The sequence below is a fragment of the Rhinolophus ferrumequinum genome, chromosome 12 (assembly GCF_004115265.2).
Source record: "Rhinolophus ferrumequinum isolate MPI-CBG mRhiFer1 chromosome 12, mRhiFer1_v1.p, whole genome shotgun sequence".
NCBI lineage: Eukaryota > Metazoa > Chordata > Mammalia > Chiroptera > Rhinolophidae > Rhinolophus > Rhinolophus ferrumequinum.
Window position 1 is genome coordinate 76,259,778 of NC_046295.1, and position 27,122 is coordinate 76,286,899.

The window sequence follows — 27,122 nt, forward strand, 5'->3', positions numbered from 1 at the left end:
GGAGGCTGTCCTGACTCCCAGTTAGCTGCGGCCTCACTTGACTGAAGCCCTGACCTCTCTCTGTAGGACAGGCGTGTTTCCCAGAGGCCCAGCTGGCCACGACTTTCTCATGATTACTCCATCCAAAGGCACAGAAGCATCTCGTGGTCAAGTGAAGACGATCTGTTACTTACAGCGTTGACACTGACAAGTTATAAGTGGGTTTTGACTTTGTAAAAATGTTGTATGTTTTCTGAGTGCTCTGCTGTTAAAATTTAATTTTACGAGGACGACAATGAGTAATATTGTAATATGTCATCTATTGCAAGTTGTTCCAAAGTAGTCCTGAACACGATAATCAAACACTACAGAAGACCTTATGAAAAAAGGCTTCATTGCTTAGGCCCATTCTCCTCCCTGGAGGTAAATTCTTTAACTGTTTTTCTTCTCCTGGTGACTTTTGGAACTTGCTTTGGTGCGCTGAAACCTCCAGTTCTAGTTTCGTCAGCTTTATGTAGTGTTTCTTAACTGCTCACTAACTATGCTTTGCCTCCCCTTCTCCACTTGCCACTTTCTTCTGTCAGCTGTACTTTTTCATTGTCAAATCAATTAAATTAACATTCTGACATTCTGCAGCTACGACCAAGTCCATCACACTTTTCCTTAGGTTGCCTCTAAAAGTTGAAAACCAACAAACAGCATTTATTATTATTATCACTGTGTAAATATTATTCAGAGCCATGCTAAGTAACATGCCAGGACTGTATTTTATTCTCTAACAACCCCGGGCCACTCAAGGGACAATATGCCTCAATCAAGGACCCACAGATGCTCTTTCAACTACTTAACATTGGAATTTATGTACATATATAATATTTAAATGTGTACGACTATTAAAAATATATTTAAACAAGTATATATACTATTTACATGTAAATATATTTAAATACATATGTAACATTTTAATATATACAAGTAGGAATTTTCGTTTTTTTGTTATTCTTAGAGATTATGATTGCGTTTTTTTCTATTATCATTTGACTTCGTGTCCTCAGACTTTTTCAAGCTTTCTATTATCCTTTTATTTCTTTCCTATTTTTAATCGCATCAGTTTTTTTTGCCACAGTCCTCCCTTCAGGGCCCTGTGTCTGCTCCAGTTTGAACCAGTTGTTCTTTAGTCTTTTTGTGCAGCTGTTACTGTGGGACTTCCCTTCACAGTCCTGTGTGGTTGGACCGTTTTCTTTTCTTTTTTGTTCAAAGTCGTATTTATTGAGGTTTAATTTCATTTAGTGACACTCACCCTTTGGTGAGTTTTGATAAATGTATAGTCTCGCGTCACTCCCACAATCCAGAGAGAGAACTTGTCGCTCACTTCAGAACGTCCCTGTGCCCCATTGTAGGCAGTTTGCCTCCTGCCCCCAAGTCCCTGGCAGCCAGTGTGACCTAATTCCTGTCCCTATAGTTTCTACTTTGCTCAGAATGTCATATAAATGGAATCATATACCGTTTCTGGGTCTGGTTATTTCCCTTAGCATAAAGCTGTTGACACCCATCAGTGCTGATGCACGTATCAGTGGATCATCCCTTTTTACTGCGAGCAGTATTTGATTATTGGGATGTATCACACTTTGTTTATCCCTTCACCAATTGCTGGAACTCTGGCTTGTTTCCACGTGTGGGAAATTGAGAATGAAGCTGCCATAGACACGCACATATGTTTTGTTGTGTGGACAAATGTTTACATTAGTGAGATTGCTGGGTCATTTAGTAAGTGTGTGCTTAACATTATAAGAAACTGCTAAACAGCTTTCCCAAATTGCTGTCTCATTTTAATTACCCAACAGTGAGGTGTGACAGTCCTGGAATGCTTCATTCCTTAGTCAGACCGCACCCCCAACCCCCAAACCGGCACTGTCCTTCCCCACTGCCTCAGTGGTTCACCCATTCCCTGGCGTGTTTTTAGAACTGTTTTGACTAAGTGTGTGATTATCCCACCAGTTTTGAAGACTGTTCCAGACGACAGGATGGGAGAATGGGGAGAAACGTGGAGGGAGGAGGAAGAAAAAACGGTTGCTATTGAGCAAAATGCTGATGTGGTGCTGCTGGCTGCCAGCCTGGTGGTGGTCCCCACGGTCAGATTTAGTGCCCTTTCCTTGAGGTGGTGCATTTTCCATGTGGGCACGTTTTAGGAATGTGATTTGGGGGAGACAGCAGTCAGGATTAAGCACATGTGCGGAAGCGCCCCGTGTTGGCACCAGGCTCCTATGGCTGGGTGGCCGAGATCCTGTGGGGGTCTTTAGGGAGAACGTGTCCCACTCCCCAGGGCTCCTCTTCCAGGGCCTTACCTTACTGACCCCAGACATGGTCACTGCCAGGCATCTGACTCCCAGATGCCTGAGCACAAAGCTGGTGGCTGGGGGGCTGCTCCTGGCAGTGAGGCCCAGCGCAGCTTTGCAGGGTGGGCTGAAACCAGGGTTTGACTGTGCTGCCACCTCGGAATGCCTGCAGGTGGGGGAGCAAGACCAAGGTGTTTTACAGCAGTCAGGGCTTTTCTTCCCCCAGGCAGTTTCTTTAGAATACGCATTCTCTTTTGACTGTCAGAATAGATGTCTAAATGAATCTCATATTGTTCACTGTGTTTTTATTTAAGGAAATGGTCAGGCATCCTTTTGGTCTGGGCCTCCTGATTTTGAGACACCTGTAGGACGCCAAGGAAGGCGTGGCCCGGAGGTGGCTGAGTGTCTTGGTTTGGAGCTCAGGGAGAACCTTGGGCTCACAACGTCCCCGTGATGGAAGCCATGGCAGTATATGTTATCTTCAGGGGGGAGCAGCCGTCGAGGAACATGGACGACAACACTGAACAGAGTTAGGTGGGGGTGGGGGATGTGTCGGAAAAAAAAAAAGCAACTGGAAAATAAGACTGAGCATAGGGGTGCTGAGAGGCGAGAAGACAAGCAGGAGAACACAGGGCTGAAGGCAAGGACAGAGAGTGAAACATATGGCAGAAGGGTTGCCTCGCCAGGAGGTGGTGTCCAGTAGAGAAAAGGGCAGTTTCAGTGGAGAAGGGGGAGAGGGACGTGCAATGAAACAGTGAGAACCGACAACTGTTTCCAAAAATTCCCCCATGAGAAGAAAGAGTTAGCAGGAGACGGGGGTCAAGGAAAGATGCCTTTGTTACTACTCTCATTATTACCATTGCCATTATTACTGCCAGTGGAGAAGGCTTATGCACATCAACACGCTAAACAGTGGGAAGAAGAAGTCGGAGAGGAGGAGGTTGGAGATCCAGGCGTGAAGGGATGTCAGAGCAAGGCCGCCGAGCAGGGGGAGGGGAGTGGGCCCTGAGAGGAAAGGGCCTCTCCCATTAACGCCAGAGGAGGGGAGAGGAGGCAGCGACATTTGTACATTTCGTGGCAGAGAGTTTTCTTCTCACATCTTTTTTCTCCCTGATGAGCCCGGAGCACAGACATACGATACAGGAGAGGCCCAGAAGGAGGTGGCAAAGGACTGTACCGGCTGTCACTCTCCTTTCACATCCAGGGCAGCTGAGTGGCTCGTCAATGACCCAGGGCCACTAGCGCCTTATCTGCTTCAGCCCAACCCCTGTCTCCCTTCTAAAACCCACCCTGTGTCTTCTGGTTAATTTTCACTTAATTACACTGAGATCAGTTCCATAGCATAGGCCTTTTTAAGGCCTTAGTGACTGGAAGAGTTTTGTTCTATGACCTCACATTTTCCAAACCCACTTCACACAGATGGAATCTCTTGTAATCCTATAAGGATTACACAGAAGAGGAACGGTGCCAAGGAGGTTGGGCCCAGGCCTTGTTTTTGTGTAGATAGATGGTCTTATTTCTTTTGACATCTTGATAGATATTTCTGCACTGAATTTGGAAGATTTCAACACCAAGGAACGCTCATACTCCATTCATTCAGCAAATGCTGCGTGGCATCTGCTGTGAGCCTGGCTTATGCCCTGCGTGTCACCTCCTTTGTCCGGCTCTCCTGGGTCTCGGCCACGATTCTGCCGAGTTAACGTCAGCGTCCCTGCTTCCATCAGCCCGAGGTCACCCAGGAGATAAGTGGGCTGGGATTTGGAGCAAGGTCTCTTGGCTCTAAGTCCTTTGCCTTCCATTTTATCAGGGAACCTCTTCCATGACGTTTTATTCTGTGGAGGTTTTAATTTTAAATGTTATGTGTCTTCCAGTGCAAACGCTTCCTTAGGGGATTGTCCAGACGCAGGAACTGCACAGACAGTGTTTGTATCAGGGTCTCAGGAATGTTCAAATCAAATCCATTCAGGGCAGATGTAGTAAGTACCTGCCTGCATGCCATCAGCAAAATGAAAGGGAACTAATCAGAGATTTTTAAATAATTCAAGATGGCAACAAGAGTGTGGTGTGGGAGAAAGCAGAGGATGGCTGGAGTTAGAGCAGCAGGACCCTGGGAAGAGGTCGGGAGATGACTGTTATTACGTACTTTTCATGTGCTGGGTGCTCTGTGTGTTTGAATCTCACTTAGTCGTCAGGATGAGCTTCACAGGTAAAAATAGAAGCATACCCATTTTAAGATGAGAAAATTGAGGTTCCGAGAAGAGAAGCATCACGCAGCTTCTCTGGTGTTTGGAGGGCCAGGATGTGACCCGGGTCTGTCTAAGGGGAAGGGCCACTCTGCTCCCTTTCAGGATGCTTTCCTAAGTTACGGTGTGGAAAGAAGACCACAGGTTCTCATGAAATGTACACACGCGTGCACACACACGTATATGTGTATAACTTTTGCTGTTTATTAAAGAATTCAAGAAAAAAACAAAGGGAGAAACTCTCAGCTGGAGAATGGGCAACAACCACACCTCAGTCCTTGCATATCAGTTTTATGAATTCTCTTGTACATCTGATTATAACCCGTACCTTTCTGGGACTGGCTTTGGAATCCGCAGGGGACAGAGGCTCTTGTCCTCACAATTAAACTTAGAAAAGGCTATAATATATGTTTGCAAAATCATTAAAATACGTGTTCTGAATGTGGGACAGGGTGGGAGAAGTAAATGCCACTGAGGTAGGTCAAATATACGTTTGAAAAGAGACTCCAGTGTACATGTTCAGAATAAGAGACTCGTGAACAGAGGTAAATTCTGCATCTCAGAGATTTCATGTGTATTTTTTGAAAAGAAGTGGAATTAAAGTGTGCATTAAGAAAATCAGTTACTCAACACTGATCCCCTTTCCTCTTTGTTAAAACGGAAGTGGTGAGAATTCCTCGTACATGAGGTAACACGTGAAGAGCCTCGCCCAGCACCTGGCATGTGGGGGATTTTTGATAACTGTCGCATTAGTTAATATCGTTGTCATTACTGTTACTTGGGGTCTAAATTGTGAGGGTGAAGGACGTGGCAGGGTTGTGTTTTCTTCTGTGAGTAACTGGGAGGGCGACGGTACCACCCACAGAAGAGGCAGCCGGGAAGGGGGGCTGTGTTTCTTAGCTCCTGGTCGGTTCCCAGTCGTTCTCAAGTGCAGGTCATTCATCTTGTATTCAGAGCTGTCCATCGCCTTCAGCCAGGCTTCCCACAAGTGCCTGTCTGTGGTTTATAGTTGGGTCCCGAGGTGCATTTGAAGGTTTGAAGGGCACGGCACTTCGGCCGTAACTCACTGCTCGCCAGCGCCTTGCCTTCGGCCGTCCCCGCTGCTCCCCTGCCTGCCTAGCAGGCCCGCATCTGTGTCTGCTCCAGCTGGAGGGCAGCTGGCTCTCACTAACCATCTTATAAAAGTTCCAGGTGTGTGGCAAAATACCGTTATTAGTAATACCAAGGCCTGATATGAATTAAAAGGCGGTTTTGTAACTTAGGGGTAGAGAACTTTTGAATCTACCCTGTCCTCCATTCTCTGCTAGGGCTCCCCAGGGCACAAGCTCACAATGCTAGGCATTGGATGGTGGCTTTTGCTTGGTGCTTTCATACACCGTCTACTGCCCCCCGCCCCCAGGTAATCCCATTAGAGTGCTCTGTTATCTCCCTGGGATAGTAGAAACCAGCCTCACTGATAGGTAAAATTTAGGTTATTTGATCAAATTATAATGCTTAAACCTATTGGAAGAAAAGAGACAAGGTCCCTGAAGAAGATATTAAAAGGAACCTCTCCTTCCACCTTTCGGTTATATGGGAGATGGGAGGGGCCATGTTCAGGCCATGTTCCGGCTGGGGGCTGGGGTGGGGTGGGGGTCCCAGGAAGCACCCCCACCTAGAGACCCGGCCCTCCTCTCCGGAGGAGGGTATCCTCTCCCACCAAGGCTCAGCCCTCCCCACCTCTAGGGCCCATTCCAATTAGATGCCCCAGCTGTGTTTGTATAACTGATGAATCTGACTCTTTGCGTCCTAGGAACTAGCCAGCTGTGGATGGAGTAAGAAGGAGAAACATAGTCTCGCCCCAAATGTTGTGGCCTTTACCCGGAGGTTCAACCAGGTAAGCAACACCCTTTGCATGTGACTGTCCAGGAAGCAGTGTCGTCCCCTGGAGGCTGGGAGCCTTGCCAGGGTTCAGTCCCGTGCACCTGGCCCCAGGTCTAGACGCCTCTTCCTGACCCCCTACCTTCATCCATTCTTGTGCCATCGCATCCCTTTTTTCACACAGAGGTAGAACTGAACCCGTCTTTCCTGTGTTTACATTGCTCCAGTGGCCTCCAATTCCACGTCAGCTAAGGTTCAAGTACCTCAATTGCCCCACAAGGTCCTGCATGACAGAGCTGGCTTCCCTACCCCTCCAGCCTCAGCTCTGCGTCCCCGCCAGCTCTGTGGGCTTCTGCCATCCCGGCCTTCCTTCTCTTTCCCGGTACTTCGTATCTCTGTCCCATACGCGCTGTCTTCTCTGCTCAGAATTCTTCTTCTCTGTTCAGCGCCCGCCCAGTCAGATCTCAGCCAGAATGTCACTTCCTTGGCGGGGGGGAGGGTCTTCCGTGAATCCCCAGCCTGTATAAGGTCTTCGTGTGTGGCCCTTTACTCATCTGTCCTCATTTTGTGTAACTCGTTGGTCTCCATCTTCCTCACCAGTGTGTGGGCTCCAGGAGGGCAGGGATTATGTGACCCTTGTTCATCCCGGCGTCCCTCACTACCTTGCCCAGTGTCAGGTGTACAGTAGACCCCAGGACACATATGTGGAGTGAATGAATGAGGTGCTCAGGAAACACTTCCTCATTTAAATTTCTTTGAATTCCTGGGGGCCTGGTCTCTGGCCCCATACGTACCACTATAAACCGACTTGGTCCAACCAGAACCTTTGCTCCAGGTACAAGATCTGCATCCCTACTTATTAGAATTATGAGGGGGCCTTGGACCAGCCGAGTGGGGTGGGCTTCTGACTACCCAGCCAGACCTGCCAGAACCCGGACTTTTGCAGGATCCCCTCGGATAGATCAGACACCAAAATAGTGCTGTGGACAGTTTTCCTTCTTGTCTTCTTGTTTTTCTGGTGTCACATGAGGGCATTGGCCTAGAGGTTGCATAATGTGTGTGATTGGACCTCTGGGATGGGCCTGGGTTCCCTTTGGGCCTTCTCTGCAGCTGGGCCTTCCGTCTCAGAAATGCCGGGCCTCTGCATCGCCCTTCGTCAGCCTGTCCAGGCTGCCCCAGCCTCCGCCACCACCCTGAGTCCAGCAGGAGACTCAGAGAGCCCCAGCCTGAGGCCCTACGATCAAGGCTGGCGTTAGCATTATTGTTCTGTGAGATGCAGTAGGAACTAGAAAGGCCTGGATAAATCTGTGGGGTGGGAGTGGGGGTGGGGGGGAAGGGGGGACTGCGCACCGTTTGTTTTGAAAAGGGAAGTTCTGAAACCTTTTGTTTCTTTTTTATTTCTTTTTTCAAAATCTTTTCCTTTTCAACTGAGCTTAGTCTTTTTTTAAAAAAAACAAAAACAAAAACAAAAAAACCAGATGTGCATACACTACCAGGGGACTCATCGTTTCCTTAGCAAAACTATCTGACTAGGAGCCAGCTCCGTTCCGCCTCCGACCGGCCGCAGCGCTCCCCGGAGGAGGGCCGCGCCGGGCTCTGATGTAATCTGCTTTGCACGCGGAGGCCAGGTCAGCTTGGCACAGGGCGGTGCAGCTTGTTCGGGGAACAACTGCATTGTGTGCAGGTCAGACCAGTGAAGCGAGCCAGAGTAAAGTCGCCTTTTCCCAAAAGTGCTCTGAGAAATGGTCTTCCTTCCTGTCCGCTACTCGGACCAAGCAGCTTCTGGACACGGCCCTGGTGGCTCCGATTGGAAAACTGGCCCGTGGCCAGGCCTGGGCAGCCACCGCGCTGCTGTCTGTGAGATGAATTGATTGGCGTCCCTTTCTGGCAGACTTCCATATGTGAGAACAAGGCTCCTCATCAGACTCCAGATAAAGGAAAGCAGGTCACTTACCTTTCTGAGCCTCGTTTTCCTTATCTGTAAACGAGAAGAGTAACAGTCCTCACACGTGACATATGAAGAGCTCTTTGCACGGTGTCTGGCATGCAGTAAGCATCCAAACCTTTTAGGGAGAAAGACAGGGGAATGTGAAGGTCAGCTGCTTGGAACGAAGTTGCCAGGGGATTTGAGGCTCCTTTTGGCCAAACCAGAAACCCAGTGGCCAGGGGCCTGGTCAGCTCCTGCGGGCTTGCCTGCTTCTCCCTGGGGCCCGAGTCCCTTGAGATTTGCTCATAGAATGGCTGAGATGGAAGAGGTTGGCCAAGGTCACTAAGTGTCTGTTACGGGCCAGGCCTGTGTCTTGGCCCCAAGGAGTTTACCATAAAACCCAGAAGTTCCCAGCCTTTTTTGGATCATGGGTTCTTTTGAGAGTCTGATAATACCATATATGAAACTGCCCCCAGATAAACCCACAGATACATAATTGTGCATTTAATTTAATTTTAGCGGGTTTGCTGTTCCTAGCGCTGAAGTTTGTGCAGGAACACGTGAGCAGTCTGTGGACAGCAGGCTGAGAAGCTGTGGTTGCAGGCAATCTGCAGGAAAAGACCTGGGTTTGCGTCCGAGCTGTACAACTTGTTAGCTGTATGACCCTCATTCATAAAACAGGGACAGTTGTTTCAAGTGGGTTTGAAGATTCAGTGAGAATCATGTATGTAAAACGTTAGATCAGCACTTGACACATAGTAAACAAGTAATGTTAGCTTTAAAAAACGATGCAGTGCATTGGGGGCTGTGACCTGAGAGAAGTTAGCCTGGGCCTACTTGCTGGCTGCAGGGTTGGGATTGTGTCCTGAAGATGCTGAAGAATTAGGAAAAGAGGAGGAGGGCACTGGGAGCACGTGGTTCCAGTTCTGACACTGCTGCTAATTTGCTTTGAGGCCTCGGGCAAGTCCCTTCCTCTGAGCCTCAGGACAGTTATATGTTAACGGAGATTAGACAGGGCCGGAAGGTTCCCGACACTTTGGCCTGGAGGAGCGCTTTAACTGTTTTCATGGACTCATATGTACACGTAGTTCCTAATGACTGAAACCCCAGCTCAAACTTGCCTCAGTGGCTCCTGTAACAAAGTCCAGGGAGCGATTAGACTTCTCATATTGCTAGGGCGCTTCTACAGCACCAGCTGACCTTGGCAGTCCACCTCCAGGTTCTGCTTTCTTCTGCGCTGGCTCCCCTCTCAGGCAGCCCCCTCCTCTGTGGTTGCAAGACGGCTGCCATCCGCTCCCAGCTCATCTTATTCTGAGGGCAGCCCCAGAAGACAAGTCCTGCCTCTGTTTCAGTAGCTCTATCTTCTGATGTTGTGTAATTGAGACTCAGGGCCTCTGATTGCCTGGCTTGTGTCCCATCTGTCCATCCTGATCCAATCACTCTGACCAGGACGACGGGAGGCTGTGTTTGGCCAGGTCTCAGAAACAGGGCTTCCCGTAGAGGTGGGGGTGGCGGGCGGTAGTAGGGGACAGGCCACGTGGACCAAGAGTGGAGGAGTGGGAGTTCCTCAGGGAAAGTCAGGGTGCTCTGACAGGAAGACGCCGAGAATGGTGGGCAGGAAGGAAAACACTGCTGCCCACTGCAGACCCTCTTCCGTCCTTCTCTGAGCTCTCTGTTCTGTCCATGCTGTCAAGTCCTGTCTGCCCTCTGAACTCTCACGTGTCATCAGCGTGGTCACTGACTGTTTCCACTTCCTCTCGGTTTTAATTGCAACCCTCTAGAAAGCATTTATTGAGCACCAGGCTCAGCTTACTGAGTCAGATACTATGCTAAGCATTTTATCTGCATTATCTAATTCAGTTTTCACATAGTCCACTGAGGTAGATATTCTAAACCGATTTTATGGATGAGGAAACGGAGGCTTGGGCAAGTGAAGCATTTTGCTCAAGGTCACATAGCTGGTGAGTTGCCTCTACTGTGGGGCCTCCTGTTTTGTCTGAACACGATTCCTGTTCTTCCAGACCTCATTTATCGTAGGGCTGGGAGACAGTGTTAGCATTCGCCCTTCCAAATGCTACCTCTGAACAATTATTCTTTCCCCATTATATAAACCCACTTTCATTTGAGGCTTATTATTCTGGTTATAGTCATTTGTTTGTTTAATAGACATCGACTGAACACATACCAGGCTCCGTGCTAGGTTCAGGGGCATTAACAGCTCACTAGATATAACCGCAGCCATTGTTAGCATCTAGTCTGGTGTGGGAGACAGACGTGATGGAGGTGCTTCCAGCCCAGAGGGACCAGTGCTAGGACGGGGAAACCAGCGGAGAGGTGTGGGCTGTTGGAAGGGAGGCCGGGAGACTGGATCGTAATCTGCTCCTTTAATCCAGGTGAAGGCTAGAAATGTGAAGTTGCTGGATTCAAGAGCAGAAAGTAAACGTGGTGATGCCAGGATGTGGAGGGAAGTGAGGGAAGAGCAAGGGGGTCTTCCTTTGTGACCTGGCAGCAGCGGCCTGTGAGGTCGTGAATTCAGAAGGAGTGAGAGGAGGAGATGACCTACGTTTGGACACGTGGGCTGGACTCTGCAGCAGGAAATTAGACATTTGAGTCTGGAAGCCAGGGGACAGGTCTGGCCTTGGAGATGCAGGTACTAGAGTCGTCTGAGTTCAAAGCCACAGGAGTAGATGAGACCGTCCTGGTGAAACAGGCCCAAGTGAGAACCTGAGGATCGCTGCCATTTAAGGGATAGGCCGAGGAGAGGGGGCTGAGAAAGAGCAGCCTGGGGGCCGGAAGGACACCCAAAGGGCGGTGCCTCCAATCAGCGTGTCAAGAATGGGTCAAGCAAGGTAGGACTGAAAAGGACTCCTTTGAACTAGACAGTGTGGGTGTGCTGGTGAGCTCAGCAAGAGCAGCAAGAGCAGTTTTGTGGGGATGTAAAATGGAAGGTGGGGTGTTGCCGCTTGAGTGGTAGATGTGAGGAGATTCAGAAAGCACGTGGAGGTGATGCTTAGAACAGTGGCTCCGAGGGAAAAAGGTGAGAAGGGGGTGGCTGGAGGGGTTGGGCCATATGGTGATGGATTGGAGTTGGAGACATCAGTATAAACTCAGAGTCAGTTTAATATAGATGCAGATGGGTACATATAGAAATATTTATAGATATGTGTTACACGGGTTAGTACACACACACACACACACACACACACACACACACACACCCTTGCTCTGCCAGCTGAGAGGGCCTAGAAGCGATACCTTGATGGCAATAAGCACTCCTAGCACCCCGGTCTTGGTTTCTAATACCACTAAATATCTACTAAAAGGAACCAAGGCTCCTTGGACAAATGGCTGGTTTAGAACCGCGGCAAGAAATGGGCAGGATGAGCCTATAGCATCTTATAGAGTCAGAAAGTAAGGAAGTGCTCAGACAAGCAAGCAAACGACCGGAGCAATGCTGGGGGTGTGTGAAAGGGGGCACACAGGAGCCAACCTGAAAGAGCTCTCAGTGGCCAAAGCTGGAACAATCTGAGCAACAATATAAATAGTGTAATCCTGGATCATAACACAACGTATAAGATAAATACATGTGAGTCCATTCTGACATAAATAAATGATGAAACAAAGAAGTGGAAGAGACAGGACAAAACTCCTGTCCAAAAAAATTCCAAGTATTTTATATAGATATTTTGCCCTCATGAAGGTGGAGCATAGTTTCACCCACTTCCTTCCATAGCGACTTTCTTGGAAAGTTTGAGGTGAAAGTATTATTTATGAAATCAGTTCCCTATTGATGGGTATTTTGTTTTCTATTCTTTTGCTTTATAAATAGTGCTTCAGTGAACCCTTATACAGATGCTCCTTTAAAGTTCTGTATATTCATAAAATAAATATTCTAGAGAGAATATAGCTTTACCATTTTGAAAGATATATTTAAGTTGTTCTTCTGAATGGTCCTATGAATTTATATTCCCCAAAACCAGTGTACAAGGGTACCAACTTCTCCACACTTTTGGTACAATATATGACTCACAAAGGGTTAATGTATTTTCTTTACTATACGAAGACCACTTACTAATCAATAGTAAAAGGACAGATATCCCAATAGACAGATAGGTGAAGGACCTCAGCATGTAGTTCACAAGGCAAATAGTTCAAATGACCTATAAATATTTGTAACAAAAAAAACCCCTGAAAACAAAGTGCAAAAAAAAAAAAGTTAACTGAGTAGTCATGATAGAAATGCAAAATAGAAACAGTGAGACATTACTTTGTCCATTAGGTTGGTAAAGAAAAAAAGAGGAGTAATAACTGGCGTTTGCCTGTATGTGGGAACATGGATCTGCTGAAACTTGTTGATGGATAAACAAATAGACCTTTTGGAGGCCAAGATTTTTATATAACTTTTGAAAAAAGGTGCACATACTTTCATTTACTCCACTTTACAGGAATTTATCCTAAGATCTTAGTTAAAAATGTGTATATAAATATGTTCACTACAGCACTGTTTATTACACCAAAATAATTAGAAATAACCTGCTCAAAATAGGGGTTACTTAATGATAATACATCCCTAAGATGAAATACTTGGCAGCTGCTACAAGTTATGTTGTAGAAGACTATTTATTCACTTTGTGATACTATGATTAATAATTATCAATTTAATGGAAAAAGACGTCCGTTCTATGTATGGAAAACAAGACGAGAAGGGTACGTAGCGCATTGTTTCTCGCAGTGGTCTGGAGGTGAGAATGAGGTTGCAAATGATTTATCTTTTGTGCTTATCTCTGTTTCCCTTGTTTTCTGCATTAATCTTCTCTTAAATTTTGTAGTTAGAAAAGAGAATAAAAATGTTTAAAGCTGCTGATCCTACCTTTGTAACATCTTTCTTGCCGGCCCCTTCTCTCAGTCTGCTTCCTCATGGCCCCAGCTCAGGCCTCCCGTCTCTCACTCAGACCACTGCACCGCTGTCCTGGTGGCGTCCCTGCTGAAGAATCTAAGCTGTCTGTCATTCCTTTGCACACAAGCCTCTGGGACGCTCCCCAGGTATCAGTGTCTTAGGTCCTTCTTGTCGCCTTGTTGCTCCAGATGCCCACAATCTGGCCTTTGCTCTCCTTTTCAGCTTCAGTCTCCGTCTTTACCCCCACCCCACAGAGCATGTGCAACGCCAGTCCTGGCAGCCTGGCCTATGCAGCTGTCCTTGGCCGTGGCATATACAGCCACGCCTCAGCCCTATCTTTACCTGTTTCAAGTCCACCCATGTTTCAAGGACTGCCTCCTCCAAGAAGGCTTCCTCTGTCATCACTTCCCCCGTACTCCAGTCCAGGCCCCCATACTCCTGTTCAGCCCCCCGTATTCCAGTCCAGGCCCCCATATTCCAGTTCAGGCCCCATCACCAGCTGCCTTTTGATATGGCAATTTCTGGAGGACCTGCCTCCTCCTTTGGTCACCTCCGTATCAGGCAGGGTCTGGGCTCACAGTGCCCTGAACCCACACACAGTAGGGCTTCATGAAAGTCTGTTGAATTCAACTGACTCAGACTTGCCTCTGTACACCGTGCTGCCACGTTCCCTAATTACGTCTCAAGTATGTGTGATTTTTTTGGCACACAGGAATCTATTAACTTATACAGTACATATAAACAGTCACACTTCAGGTGTGTAGCATAAACATCAGCATGTATTAAAATATAAGGTTTTTGGGCATATCACTTGGTGTCAGAATATCTTTCTTCTGTAACTGGCTAGCAAACATTTGAGTCTGAACTTAATTTTAGGCAATTCCTTGGAAAAAATGATTCTGTGGAAACCCGGGCATGTCCTGGAGGCAACCACAGATAATTATGCTGAGAAAACTTTTCTGTGATATTTCTGCTTAATACGAAAAGTAAAGTTTTGATTCTTGGTTACTCGTTCCTTGTTTTCTCACTGAAAAATAACAGTATTTCAGTAAAGAGAATACATTTGGTTGCAGCAGTAAACATACCTATGTTCACTCTGGAATATTCTTACCTATTTTTTTTCTTTGTAAAACTTAGAGGTTTTCAGTGCCTTGCCTTCCTCTTCATTCCACACGTCCCCACACTCTGCCCCGCTCTCCACCTGCTCTGCAGTGCTATTGCATTCGTGGGCATCCGCGTTTCACACTAAACCGTTGTTAAAATTGTGAAGCAGAAGCAAGAACACTAACCACTTCCCAGACTTTCTTGGCAGGAAGCCTCTTCTGTGTTCACTGAGGTGTCATGATAGTCAACGGACACTGGGAGATGACTTCCTTGTTCCCACCAAAGGATTCAGGGGCTCAGGGACGTTCATTTTTGTGAGAGGTGTAGCATGAATGAGGTTCAAAAGTCCAGTATATCCTTTTGGCATATGCTGTCTCAAGAAAAACAGGCCCCTTGACCTGCACTGCTTTTTGGATCTTTGAAAGACGCTTTTGTGTCATTTGTTATAGATGAGTATTTGGGTGAACCTATCCTAGAAAATGAAATTCTTACAGTTGTGCCAATATTGGCAAATCCTTCTTGTCTTGGGTCTGGCTGGGGATATGGATCTCATGGGGGGTACTGCCGGTATGCCCATCCCTTTGGCCACTTGTCCATCCATTCATCCATCCGTTCACCCGTGGGCTCCCCACAACTGGAATCCTTCTGAGCAGGAATCCTGGCTGATTCATCCCAAAATTCCCTGCAGCACCTTCAGAGAGACTCATGTCGGAGAGGCCTAATAACTCCCCTGGGTGACAGTAAAAGTACTGTGTATGTTGGAGAGTTGGTGCGGAGGACACGGGACCCCTTTGCAGAACCGGGGATCATAAAGGAACCTTGGCCGCATGTCACCGGCTGTGCTCTCCCGGTTTCCCAGCCTCTTGGAAATCCCATAACAGTGGTGGGCAAGGGTGACATGGTTGGCCTGGCATTTAACAGCTTTTCTGGTGTGTGTGTGTGTGTCTGTGTGTGTGTATTTGACTCTACAGGTCAGTTTTTGGGTTGTACGAGAAATTCTAACAGCACAGACTTTAAAAATAAGGGCAGAAATCCTGAGCCATTTTGTGAAAATAGCCAAGGTAAGCTATTTTTTCCTCCCCTCCTTTCCTTTCCTTTCTTTGTCTCGAAAATGTGTTTCCTCAATAATTGGGAGCAGCTTTGCTCTGGGCCTGGGAGGCAGGGTTCACACCGGGTCTGTGACCTGACTTCCCTTGGCAGAGGCAGCTGTGAGACCCACCTGGCTGCCCACGCGGCCTCTCAGCCCCCATGCGCACATTGGCAGCCAGCCATTCCCTTTGGCCTTTCACACTCTCCACAAGGCCCCAGGGGCTCCCCCGGGATCTAGCCATCCTACTTCAGATTTAGCCAGTGCCAGGGGTTGATGGGCTTTAGTTAGCGTTGATGTTTGTGATGCCATCACATCCTGCAGTTTTGTCCCCAGTTAGCAGAGCTCAACCCACCCGTCCTGAGCTTACGGCCTGGGCGGATGACCCTGCTGCCCCCACTCCCACCCCGCGCCCCCTGGCCTGAGCCTGAGGTTCTGTTTTTGTCAGTTGGGTACCAGGCTCACGTCTGCATCCTACCTCTCCCCTCCTCTTCCTCATGTCTGCCAGCCCAGGCTGGGATCCTAGGGACCAGTTCCTCCCCGTCCACTGCTCCCGACACCGGGCTTGCCTGACTCCCAGCAGAGCACGGTTCTGTCTGGTCCCATGCTTTCTCGGTTTCTCGGAGTGCGCATGTTGTTTTCCCACCCGTATTCTAGGCCCGCTGACCTTCACGAGGCCTCTCGTGAGCCTGGCACCACAGCAGGTGCTTTACTGAAATGACTGTTTCGTGCTCGTGTTATTATTACCCCGTTTCCAGAGGAGGGAGGGGAGGCTTGGCGAGGCATCCATGCCCAGAGCCCCACAGGGTCAGGGAGCTGCTCTCTGCCCCTCATGGGAACGTTAAGTGCATGTGTCTGTAAGCACATCAGGCCCAATGGACACGTATGTCTTGTGCATCCGAAGTACGTGGGCCCAGGCTAGGCTTAACTACACTGGCTGCTCCCATTGAGGTCACGCTGGGCCCTGTGAGAAAGTGGGATTAAGGTCCTGCCCACCTGGTGCTTTCAGCTTGGAGGTGAATTCATGGTCCCCACCCAAGGCACCTAAACCCATCCCTCCTTAATCTCTGCCATCTTTGATGGCGGATCATCACTCTGTGCTTTGCCCTGGGAACGTTCTCACGTGGGCTCCCTCCTTTCTCTGGGCCGTGGTTTCCCATCTATACAATGAAAGAGGTGGATTACATAATCTCCCAGCATGCCTTCAGCTCTAAAGAAATTCTGTGGCAGGCAGAGCAATTCAGATACACAGGAAGAAATTCAGTCCCTGCAGAGACTCTATTATTACACACAGGAAGCAATTAGAGAATGCTGTAAGATGTGTGAAATGAAGGGGAGGACTCTCCAAGTGGGAACAGAGCCATGAAGACTAGGCATAAGGGCTTTTCATTTATCCATTCCTTTTACCAGGCCCTACTATGTGCTGTACTAGGTACTAGAGACACGATGGCAGATACAACTTTGTCCCTGCTCTCAGGGAACATGGCGCAAGGATGAGAGAGGAGAGTGAAAGCAAGTGCTGTCCGGTGAGCTAAGGAGAAGGACAGACTGCTGTGGGGCAGACAGATGGGGTCCCCAACCTTCCCAGATTTGGGAACATGGTCAGGAAAGACATAGTAGAGGAAGTGGCATCTGAGTTTGGGAGGACCCAAGACAAGTGATGGAAAGCGGATGACCAGCCTCCCTGACAAAGAATGAGCATGAGCAGTTGGCATCGCACTGAGCGCTCACCCTGATGCCAGGCGCCGGCCTCGGCTGTGTGTACGCACGGTCTCCGGTAGCCAACATGCTCATGTTAGATGTGAGGAAGGACTTTAAGGCTCAGAGAGATCGGGTAGCTTCCTGATGACACACAGGTCCTGATGACGCACAGCTAGTGGGAGCCGGCTTGGAACCAGGGTCTCGGTTCCCTGGAGCCTGCTCGCTGCACCCAAACTTCACTGACTCCCAAGAAGGAGAAAGGGAACCTCAGTCCTGTTAGCAGGTTTCCCTCAGCTCAAAACCAAGAACAGACCAGTTACATTTTTCTGCACTTACTCTCGATTGTGTCTCCTTTCGGGGAACATAGTAAGGAACTTGTCTGAGACCGAATTGAATCCAAATGTTCCCACCAATTCAGGGGCTGGTTCAAAGGTGCGTGGTCAAGGTTAGGAAGCCCGAGCTCTGTCCGCCCAGCTGAGAGGGACGGTGCCGATGGAGGACCTCTGTCCTCAGCCGCTTTCCTTCCAGGGGTTGAGGTGATCACAAAAGACCCACGCTGACGTGCTTGGCACAGCTCAGGGTTCACTTTATAAGAGCTGCCGGGACCCTTCAGATTCATCCAAACAAAGGACATAAAAGGTATTGTCCAGCCTTATCCTGAGCCACATTTCTGTCCAGCAACCAGATTGTCAGCTTATGAAATTTTGCAAATGGTTTCGATGCAGACTCACCTTTTCACAATTTGAAAGACAAAGAGCATATGGTTTCTATGAACTTCCTAGAACTGTATTTTCTACATGAGATATTTTTAAGCGTAATTGAATTTAATAAATATGACAACATTTGGTAACACTTGAGCGTGTTTTTCTGTTGTTTATAGCAGCAAAGTAATCTATTCCATATCTTTTTTTCAGAAACTTCTAGAACTCAACAACCTTCATTCTCTCATGTCTGTGGTGTCAGCATTACAAAGTGCACCCATCTTCAGGCTGACAAAAACCTGGGCTGTAAGTTAATTTCCCGAAGTCTGTTCCGTTCGTTTGGGTTGTCATTTCATTGGTGAGGTTCTGCATCCCTTCAGCCTCAGAAGGCTTCCTCTGATTGTCTACCCTTTGTCAACAACAGAGGATGACTGGGGGTTAATTAATGAAATGTTCCCTGGACGTCCTCTCCCCTTCAGTGATCTCAGCCCCATTCGGGTACAGGGAAGTTGCGAGGACGCTGACGAGGAAGGGTTGGCAGCCCCCTAGAGTGGACCTTTCTGTACCCTCCAACATCGTGTGTGATGGCTGGGTCAGCGACATGACTTCTGCCCTCCACTTGGCTGGTGTTCTCCCCTGGCGGGCTCCAGACTGCCCTTGGGAAGCTCTCTGGGCTGATGGTTTGCAGCTGCCGTGGGTGGCTGGCCGTCCAGTGCAGAGTTTCTCTGGAGAAACCTGTGACCCTCATGTAGGGGAAAATGATTTTTTTTCCTGAAGTCCGTGGATAATTTCTGCCCAGAGGTGGAGTCTGATAGTTATATAATTGAGTCTGTAGGAAAGTTTTTCTGCTGTAAAAATACTTTAAAAATATCTCAGACCTCTTTATCCTCCGTAGTTTGGCACCGTGCCTGACATGGGAAAGTAATTGCTGTTTCCATAGCTCATTGGCATTCCCCTCCTGGCCCGCCTGGTCCAGGGTCTCTCACAGCCACACAGCCCAAGCCTTTCAAGACCTGTTTATGTCCCCCAGAACTGAAGGAAACTATATGGAATTGTCAGCTGTGCTTCTGCAACTCATTTCTGAACTTCTTTCTGCCAGTCTGTGGGGCTGGGCTCTGTTTCGTACTTGGCTAGTTCAGGGGCTTTTAAACTAGTTAGCGATTATGCCGTAGGTGATGAGCTTTGAGCCTTGTTTCTTTAAAGTGCAATTTTCCACAGATCTAGCCCTAGCAGAGCAGAGTGAGAAGTGTTAGCCTGGAATCAGAAAACTGGGTTTGTGCTCAGGTGCAGTTCAGAGCATGACTTCTGTGGGCCTCGTTTTCCGTAGCAACTCAGAGAAGTTGGCCTAGATTAGCACTTTTCCATCAGTGCTTTTGGAGCCCCAGGGGTTCCTTGGAGCTGCCTTGGGGGCCACTGGGGGCTGGGAGAGAGGAGAGAAGGTGCCAGGCAGACGGCTGGGCACTATTTCCACCAGCGCAACTCTGTTTGTATCAGTTTTACGCACCGAGCTTCTTGGTGGATTTCAGTTGAGCGGTGGCTTTGGAGGTGGAAAGCAAGTTTGGAAGCCACTGGTCTCTGCAGTGACTGCCAGCCCTGTGATTCCTTGACTCCATCTGAGCTGTGAGGCTTTTTTCAAAAGTCGCATGGAGATTCTTTTTCAAATGAATTTTCCCATCATTTAGATGCTGCTATTGTTCCTTGGACTGTTCGGAGCTCTGTGTGGACCCAGAGGAAGGAATTAGGAATCTCAAGGTGCACAGACCTTACTGCCAGTGACGGGGTGACTCTCAGGGACCCCGTAAGCTGTATCGTTGGTGAGGGCCATAGGGAGTCCTGCAAGCCACCATTCACCTGCCTGTCCTGGTTGTTAAAGGACTGGTTTGTACGGAGCATTTGGGAAATGGCGGGGGCCAAACATCACCTTTCCCCTTTATCCAAATCACCCCAGCCCAGGGGAACTGACGCCCACATGGTGTCCCTGACACCCTCCATGCCTGTCCTCACACAGCATGCAGCACATGTGCTCTGTGGTTTTGTGTACAGGTCGGCCTCCCCCTTCTGACTTCCTTCCTTCGTGACAAGGGCAGATTGTTCTCCGTGGCCCTGGTGCTGCTGAGTATTTGCTCGTTGAGTGAATTATATATGTTTGCTGTGCTCAGTCGCATCTTTCCCTTGCTGTGAATTTCTGGTAATAACATTAGCCACAGAAATGTGACCCGAAAAGAGCTATGTCCCATTTCCCCACGTGTCTCTTGGTCTGGTCCCGGTGATACCTTCTGGGCCCACAGAGCAGGGAGGAGAGCAGCCCTGGGCACTGCCAGAGCAGCCCCACAGGTGAGTGCTGTTATAGTCTTTGCTCATCAGAGAAGGAAACTGAGGTGCCAGGAGGTGCAGTGACCTGTCCAAGATCACAGAGCTGGTGAGAGCCAGAGCCCACGTGATGCAGCCGAGCCTTACCAGAGCCCAGAGCCCATGTTCTTGGCCCCTGTGCCGGAAGGCTTGTCAGGGATGGGACCTGAGGTTGCAATCAGGCTGGGCACAGGGCAGGGAGAAGCAGGCCTGGAGAAGGGAGGCTGGCACACTGCCCTGCAGCACAGGACTGGCTCGCTGGGTGGCACCGACACGCTGGGTCTCCGGGGAACTCGGACAGAGGCAGTCACAGGTGTGGAAGGAGACCTGCCGCTTGGTCGCACCCTGGGTAACCTCCGAGACGGCCGGTTGGTCATTAGCTGTAGGACAGGGTAGCCTGTTGGCCCGGCCATGGCTGGCTGCTGAGTGCCAGCAGCTGAGTGAGCTGGGACAGGACCACGCTTGACGCCAAGCATGGCCCGCACATAGTAGGCCCTTAATAAATGGCTGGATGCACAGATTGGGAGGGAGTCACCTTCTGCTGGCTGGAAAAATACGGATAGGGTCTGATTTATCCCAGCGCTGGGGCCACTTTGGAATACTGGCTGCCTCAAAACCATGAGACGTTAGTAAGAAGTTGTATCGGCCAATTCTGATTTCCTGAGTACACATTACCATGTGTATTTATTCATTCTGCAAATCAAATATTTATCGAATGCCTCTTCCATGCCAGGCCCTGAGGCTATGCTCAAGGCCCCTGCCTTCACGAGCTTTTGATGTTATTCAGAGAAGACAGACCTGTTATTGAGGGAGAAGAAACACATGCCTAGTCTGGCTGGCATAAGAAGTGATCGATAAATGTTTGTTGAATGCATGAAGTCATGAATGAAGAGCTGTCAGATGGGAATAAAAGAAAGTGATGCAGAAGGCTGAAATAGGAGGGGGTGATCGAGAAGGACTGGGTGTTCAGGGCAGGCCTTGAGGAGAGGACAGCTTTGCGTGGAGACCTGAGTCACAGAAGGATCCAGCCGTGCCAAGATAAGGGCACGGGCATCCCAGGCAGAGGGCACAGCCAGTGCAAAGGCCCACAGTGGGAAGAAGCGCAAAAGCCGGTGGGGCAGAAGCACAGTGGGGGCCCAGGAGGGGATTGGTGCAAGGCGCTGTGGCCGGGAAGGGCTCATGCCCCCAGAGTGGAGTTCGGTTCTGCTCTAAGTGCAGGGAGGGTTTTGAAATGGGAGAGGGTATGATCTGGTTTACAGTTTGTTTGGATTTTTGTTTTTTAAGTACTGTTGCTACTGCATGGAAAACAAACTGAGTGGGAAGTACTGCGGGAGGGGGGGGGCTGGTGAGAGTAGGAAAGGGGCCTACTTAGGAGGTTAGGGCAGAATCCAGGAGTGGGATGGAGGCGGTGGCAGTGGACATGGAGCAAAGCAGGCTGCGAGGGCGGGGTGGCGCTCCGAAGATAGAGTCGGAAGGGTTTGCGATGGATGGGATGTTGCAGATGAGGAAAAGAGGAATGAAGGATGAGTCGTAGGTTTGGGGCTTGAGCAACGAGGACGATGGTGAAACCTGGTCCCAAGAGGAGACTTACTTATTTATGAGTGACCTGGGGGTATGGAATTCCTGGAGTATGAGTGAGTCACTCATTACAGCAACTAGTCATGTGCTACACCTCTCTCTCTCCCTCTCTCTCTCTCTCTCTCTCACACGCACGCATGCACGCACGCTCTGCTTGTTCTGTGCATGTTCCTGTTATGATTCGTTCTTTCCTACTGAATTGATTCAGAGCTGGATTCATCTGCAGCAGCAAAGGCAAACTGAAGTTTCTGGCTGGGAGGTCTTCACAGCCGATGGGCCAGGTGGCCTCGTCTGCATGGTGGGACCTGAAGGGGAGCTGGTTGGGAATGAGGTGCTCGCTTCCAGACACCTGGGGGTGCATGGTCACTGAGCCGCAGGTCAGAGAATGGCTACTTTGCAAATTACCCTGTGAAGGCACATGTGTGTATTTAGGATTTTGGAGTCTTTCATCTACGAAGTGTCCTAGTAGCCCTGCTCTGATGTTGTTGAGAAGGTGGTGACAGGCGTGGGGTGCCTGTTTCAGCCTTTCCTGAGCCTTGGCTCAGGTAGGAGTGGAGATGGGTGAGGGGGTGAGGAGCTGGAAGGCAGAAGAAACCAACACTTTCACCCTCTAGTTACCCCTCCCCAGACATTTCTCAGTAGCCCTGGCTGCACTGCTTCTCAGAAGTTCCCAATCATGAATTCTGCTGATAGTGCCACCCTTCTCTTCCCTGACATTGTCATAACATTGGGCACTGTTCATCACCCTCTTCTTGAAAAATCTCTCCCTTGGCATGGCTCCTTTCCTGCCCTTCTGACAGCTGGCTGGTCCCTGACTGCTTTTGTTCTCCCACCCACCGGCTCTCTGTGTTCTGGAGGCTCTGACCCCAGCTCCCACTCTCCACAATCTGGTTCCCATCCCTTGGGGGTCTCGCTGGCTCGGAGAGCTTCAGCCGTCACCTCTGAGCCTCAGTGGTGGCTGCCTCCTCAGCTCTCCCCTTAGCTTCTTTCTGGAGCCCTAGACTCGAGGCCCAGTGCCTGCGCCCAGAGCCGTCTGCTCACGTGTTCCTGTGACAGCTCACACCGTGGCACGTCTGAGATCAGACTTTGGTTTCCAGACGTGATAGTGCCACAAGGGTCTCTTAACCGCCGATGTTTTGACTTCGAGACAACATGGCAGACTGAGCTGGTGAGGAACATGACCCTTCCTCCTGATTGCCTGCTCCACACAAAAGCAAATAAATGCTGGATAAGGTACAACCAAATTAAAAACCAAGAAGCAAAGCTGAGCTAGAAGTCAAGAAAGGGAAGTCACGATGTACAAGAAATAGAGAACGTTCTGAGTCAGCACAGTAAGCAGAACTAAGAGAAACCACTGTGTGGACCCTGCCGCTAGGGGCTGGCGTTCTAATGCTGCACGCGGAGGGGAGTCCAGGCTGCAGCCTCATGTACGTGGGGGGCTGGAATTTAGCTACCCATAGAAATCAGAGAGCCACCGAGTGTCACCCCATTGGGCAGTTTCTGTTCAGCCTGGGAGATTCCCAAGGGAACATGAATGGAAAAAGTCACCTATGAAGAACTGTCACCCCGGCCTGTACCTCAGGTGGCTTTGGGGTCTGAATCAGACGCCAGCTCAGCCTTGGACCGCCCTCTGATAGTAAGGATTAAACTGTAGGAAAACACATTGAGCACAGTGCCTGGTACATGCTAAGGGCTAGATAAGTACTAGCTGCTGTTCTGCTGCTGCTGTTGCTGCTGCTATTTTCAACTCTTCTTGGCTGCTCTTAAATGGGCTGGCAGAGGCTGCCATCCCCGTGACCAGGCCCTTTTCTGCATGACCTGATGTCATCATGTTCTAGCTGGTCTCCTTGCTTTCCTCACACCACTCACGGAGTGGTCACCCCAACACAGACCTCTGGTGTTTTCACTTCCCAGACGAAAGACAGTTGGTGGCACGCTCCCACCCCCTCCTCGCTTAGCAGTCTGTGCTCACCACTCTTCCAAAGCAGGGTGCTCTGCCACGACCATTTTGAGGCCACTCTTTTTAACCCATCACTTGAATTTCATTTCACCACCTCCAGTCTTACAATAGTAATGTTTTCGTCAGCCCAGTTTTAACCATCACTGGGATTTCTAACCCTGGACTTCAGTGGTCCCTTAGGGGGGGAAGGGAAGAGACTGAGCGTGGGTGAAAGAGATGATTGACATGTCTCAGTGGGTGTTTTTGAGAGAAACTCATACTGGGGAATGGGGCGCTCCATGATCGCTCCGAGCGTCCTGCCGTGCGGAGGACACAGTAGAGGCACGTTGCCAGTGGCAGCAGATACCAGAAGCTTTCACACCTACTTCCTGACCCTAAAAACAAACCCTAAACCTGTCAGCTGTGGTCAGTGGAACATCCGCCACCACCAGCAATATCACCACCCACTGCCCCAAGTCATGTGCAGAAGAGACGGTCAGAGGAATTTCTGGTTCACACAGGGCTGCGGTCAGTTCATTCTTTCCCCTTTGGTTAGGATTCGCTGTTCATGCTTAGCTGCTTGTGATTGGCACCTGTTTGCAAGTTGAGTTGAAGTAGCCAAATAAGCAGTCAAAATGGTCATCACACATCCATGGTACCCAAATGACGATGTCACTATGTCAAAAACATGCTTTGTCAAAAGGCGAATTTCCATCTCTCCTACCTTTCCAGTCTTGTCCAAAGCAACACCTGCCTGCATTTCCGCTAAACTGCTGCTCCTTTGAGCGTCTGTGTGTGTTCCCACCGCTGGGCCACTGCTTCAGCATTCTTGGCCTCTCCGGTGCCATCGCTGCTGACCGAAATCTTTCAAGGCTCGTTTCCGGGACTGCCTCTTCCTGAAGTTCCTCCTTCCCCTAATGGAGTTCTTTCTCTTTCTAGAACCCTCCTGCAGTGTTTCTGACCCTTCCTTGCCTTAGCTCAACCAAGTTGATCAAATGGAGATGCACATTTGGTGCCTGACTCCTCACCCACGCAGACCAACTCTGGACCCAGGATGGCACTTGGCAAGCTTACATTAGGGACCAGTCTGAACATTCTGGCTCTACCCTTAGCTTTGTAGGAATGTCTCCTAGGGTTGCCATGGATATTCCCAGGGTGATAATCAATGTCATTCCATGACACACAATTTGCCTTTCTATGGATAGGAATTATTTGCATTATTAAATGTTCTACAAGTTATCTTTTGTCTATAGAGAGTTTAAAATAGCCTTAGTCAAAGACAAATATGGACAGCTAGCCAGGACACCTATTAAATTTCAAAGGCACAGTTTTCCCTTATGCTACTTGTGACAGTCTCCATTGCACCTAAAATTTTACATTAGATCTATGACTTTATAGTTTCTTTTTCAGAAACTGATAGTTTGTATCCAAAGAGGTGCAAATTCCTTTTTTCAAGCGCCCTAGTTTCATTCCTTACTCATTCCATACTCAGTCTGTTGAATCCATTCATCCATAGATTACCCATCAGAGCACTAAAAATTCTTTCCATACCAACAGTAGACACTGGAATTGAAATAGAATTTTGAGCCAGTTTTACATATTTGGAGCAACAGGCTCTTTGTTGAGAAACATTTCCACGTATCAAGAAATGTTATTCTCTCAAGGCAAGGGGACAAGACACCAAAGCCCTCATAAAGAGGATCTGGAGGGACTTTTTTCCCCCTCCATGGATGTGGTTTCCAGATTTGAACTATTTACCAGAAGAGGGGGAGGTTTTTCATCATTAGTCAAAGTGCCATATACAGACTCTCGGCGCATGATAAGGGAAGTCCGCAAAAGCAGCCCACTCCCTCAGTATTTGATCAAGATGTGCGATCCTCCTGGCTTTCGACCCTGTGATTTGAGTCCCATTTGGTACCATGGAAATTATTTACAATCAATATGCAGGGACTTGATTTTTACCTTGTAATTTTAATTCACTTTGCATATGAAGTTATAGCCCCTTTCTCAACCCTAATGCTGTCTGTTTTTGCTTTTTGCCTTATTTGTAGAGGTTTTACCTGTTTTATTGATATTTTATAAAAACTAGTTCTTGGGTTTTGTTATCATTCCCATAAGTTTTGTGCTAAGTTTCATAGTTTTATTTTGTTTTTAACATATCAATTTCTAATTTTATCTATCAATCAATTTCTTATTTTCCCTCCACCCTGTTTTCCTAGGTTCTTGAGTTGAATGTTTAGTTCATTTACAGTCTCACTTGTTTAATTGTAAAAGAGTTTAAACCCATGTGTTTCCTTCGCAGTCCAGTTTAGGCCTCATCACGTAGTTTAACACATAGTCTTCTCATCATTTGTGGTTTGTAAATAGTCCATAATCTTGGCTTTTTTTCCCCTTTGACCCAAGAACTATTGGAGTGTTCAAAATTTCCCAAGGAATTACATTTTTAAATTATCATTGTTAGTTTTCTCATTGTTTTATTCAACAAATATTCAGGCCCTGTTTCCTCTGTTTCAGGGGCCATTCCAGATGCAGGGTATAGTACGGCCACTGCCTTGATGGGCTGCAGCATTAGCTGAGTGAGACACGAAGTAATCGCACAATTATTAATAATTACAGTCGTAGTAAATATCATGGGAGAGAATCTCACGGTGCCCCAGACTTCTAAACATTATTACCTGTGAAGTTGCCTGTTGTATTTAGTGAACTTTCCCTCAACCTTATTTCCTTACCTCTTTTCCTGAATACGAATGCTTTTACTATCTGTTTGACTCAAGTAGGCAAATAATTTATTTTCTTATACACATTTCTGATGATTTCTGCCTGAGGCTTCCTGTAAACTCTAAAATCTAAAGGACCTTCTATTCATACAAGGTTTTCAGTTTATGGCTTTATTTGTAATAAAAGTTTAAGACATGTATAAATAAGTGCTGTTATGTTTTGAATAAACAAACCCTATATTTAAAAACTTAAATCTTTAAAGAATTTTTTCAACATAATACATGCACATTAATTTGAAAAATTGCTAAGTACTGAAAGGCTTAGTAAAACAACAAACACTCATCACTCTATCTCTCCATACCCTATTCATTCCCCAGAGGCAACCACTTACGGTTAATTAGCAGGTTCTTCTGGTAGTTTCTACCACGTTTCCACCAATGTGCTTTTGCTACAATTACTTGATCCATTCACTTTAGATAGTACTTGGGATCTTTTTTGTATGATAGATGTGGGTTTAGTTTCCCTGAAGCACCTCCCCTCATTCTTCAAATTTTTCCCTCACAAATTTGGACAAAAAAGTACACATTGTACAAGGCAAAATATGGTATGTATATACATATTTTATATATGTCATGTAATATTATATATTATACATTATATTATGTTTAATATATTTTAAATAGATATCATTTACTAGGTTTTT

General features: G+C 48.0%; 1 protein-coding gene and 1 long non-coding RNA gene across 13 annotated transcripts in view; one reads left to right on the forward strand and one right to left on the reverse strand.

Annotated features, from left to right (window-relative positions):
* RALGPS1 (Ral GEF with PH domain and SH3 binding motif 1) overlaps positions 1–27,122 on the forward strand; it is a 249,656-nt gene that overhangs the window by 81,263 nt on the left and 141,271 nt on the right. For 10 of the 12 annotated variants that reach the window (XM_033122561.1, XM_033122562.1, XM_033122559.1 and 7 more), the window contains 3 exons: positions 6,351–6,434; positions 15,318–15,407; positions 18,049–18,141. The exons of 1 other annotated variant lie outside the window; for it this stretch is intronic. In XM_033122561.1, the coding sequence (XP_032978452.1) occupies positions 6,351–6,434; positions 15,318–15,407; positions 18,049–18,141 (267 nt within the window). The remainder of the gene's footprint in view (positions 1–6,350; positions 6,435–15,317; positions 15,408–18,048; positions 18,142–27,122) is intronic. One more of the 12 variants, XM_033122560.1, reaches the window with a different exon arrangement.
* On the reverse strand, positions 383–13,383 carry LOC117031815 (uncharacterized). The gene is made up of 3 exons (XR_004424618.1): positions 13,216–13,383; positions 8,373–8,481; positions 383–653 (listed from the first exon to the last, which is right to left on the reverse strand). It is a non-coding gene; the product is annotated as an uncharacterized LOC117031815 (long non-coding RNA).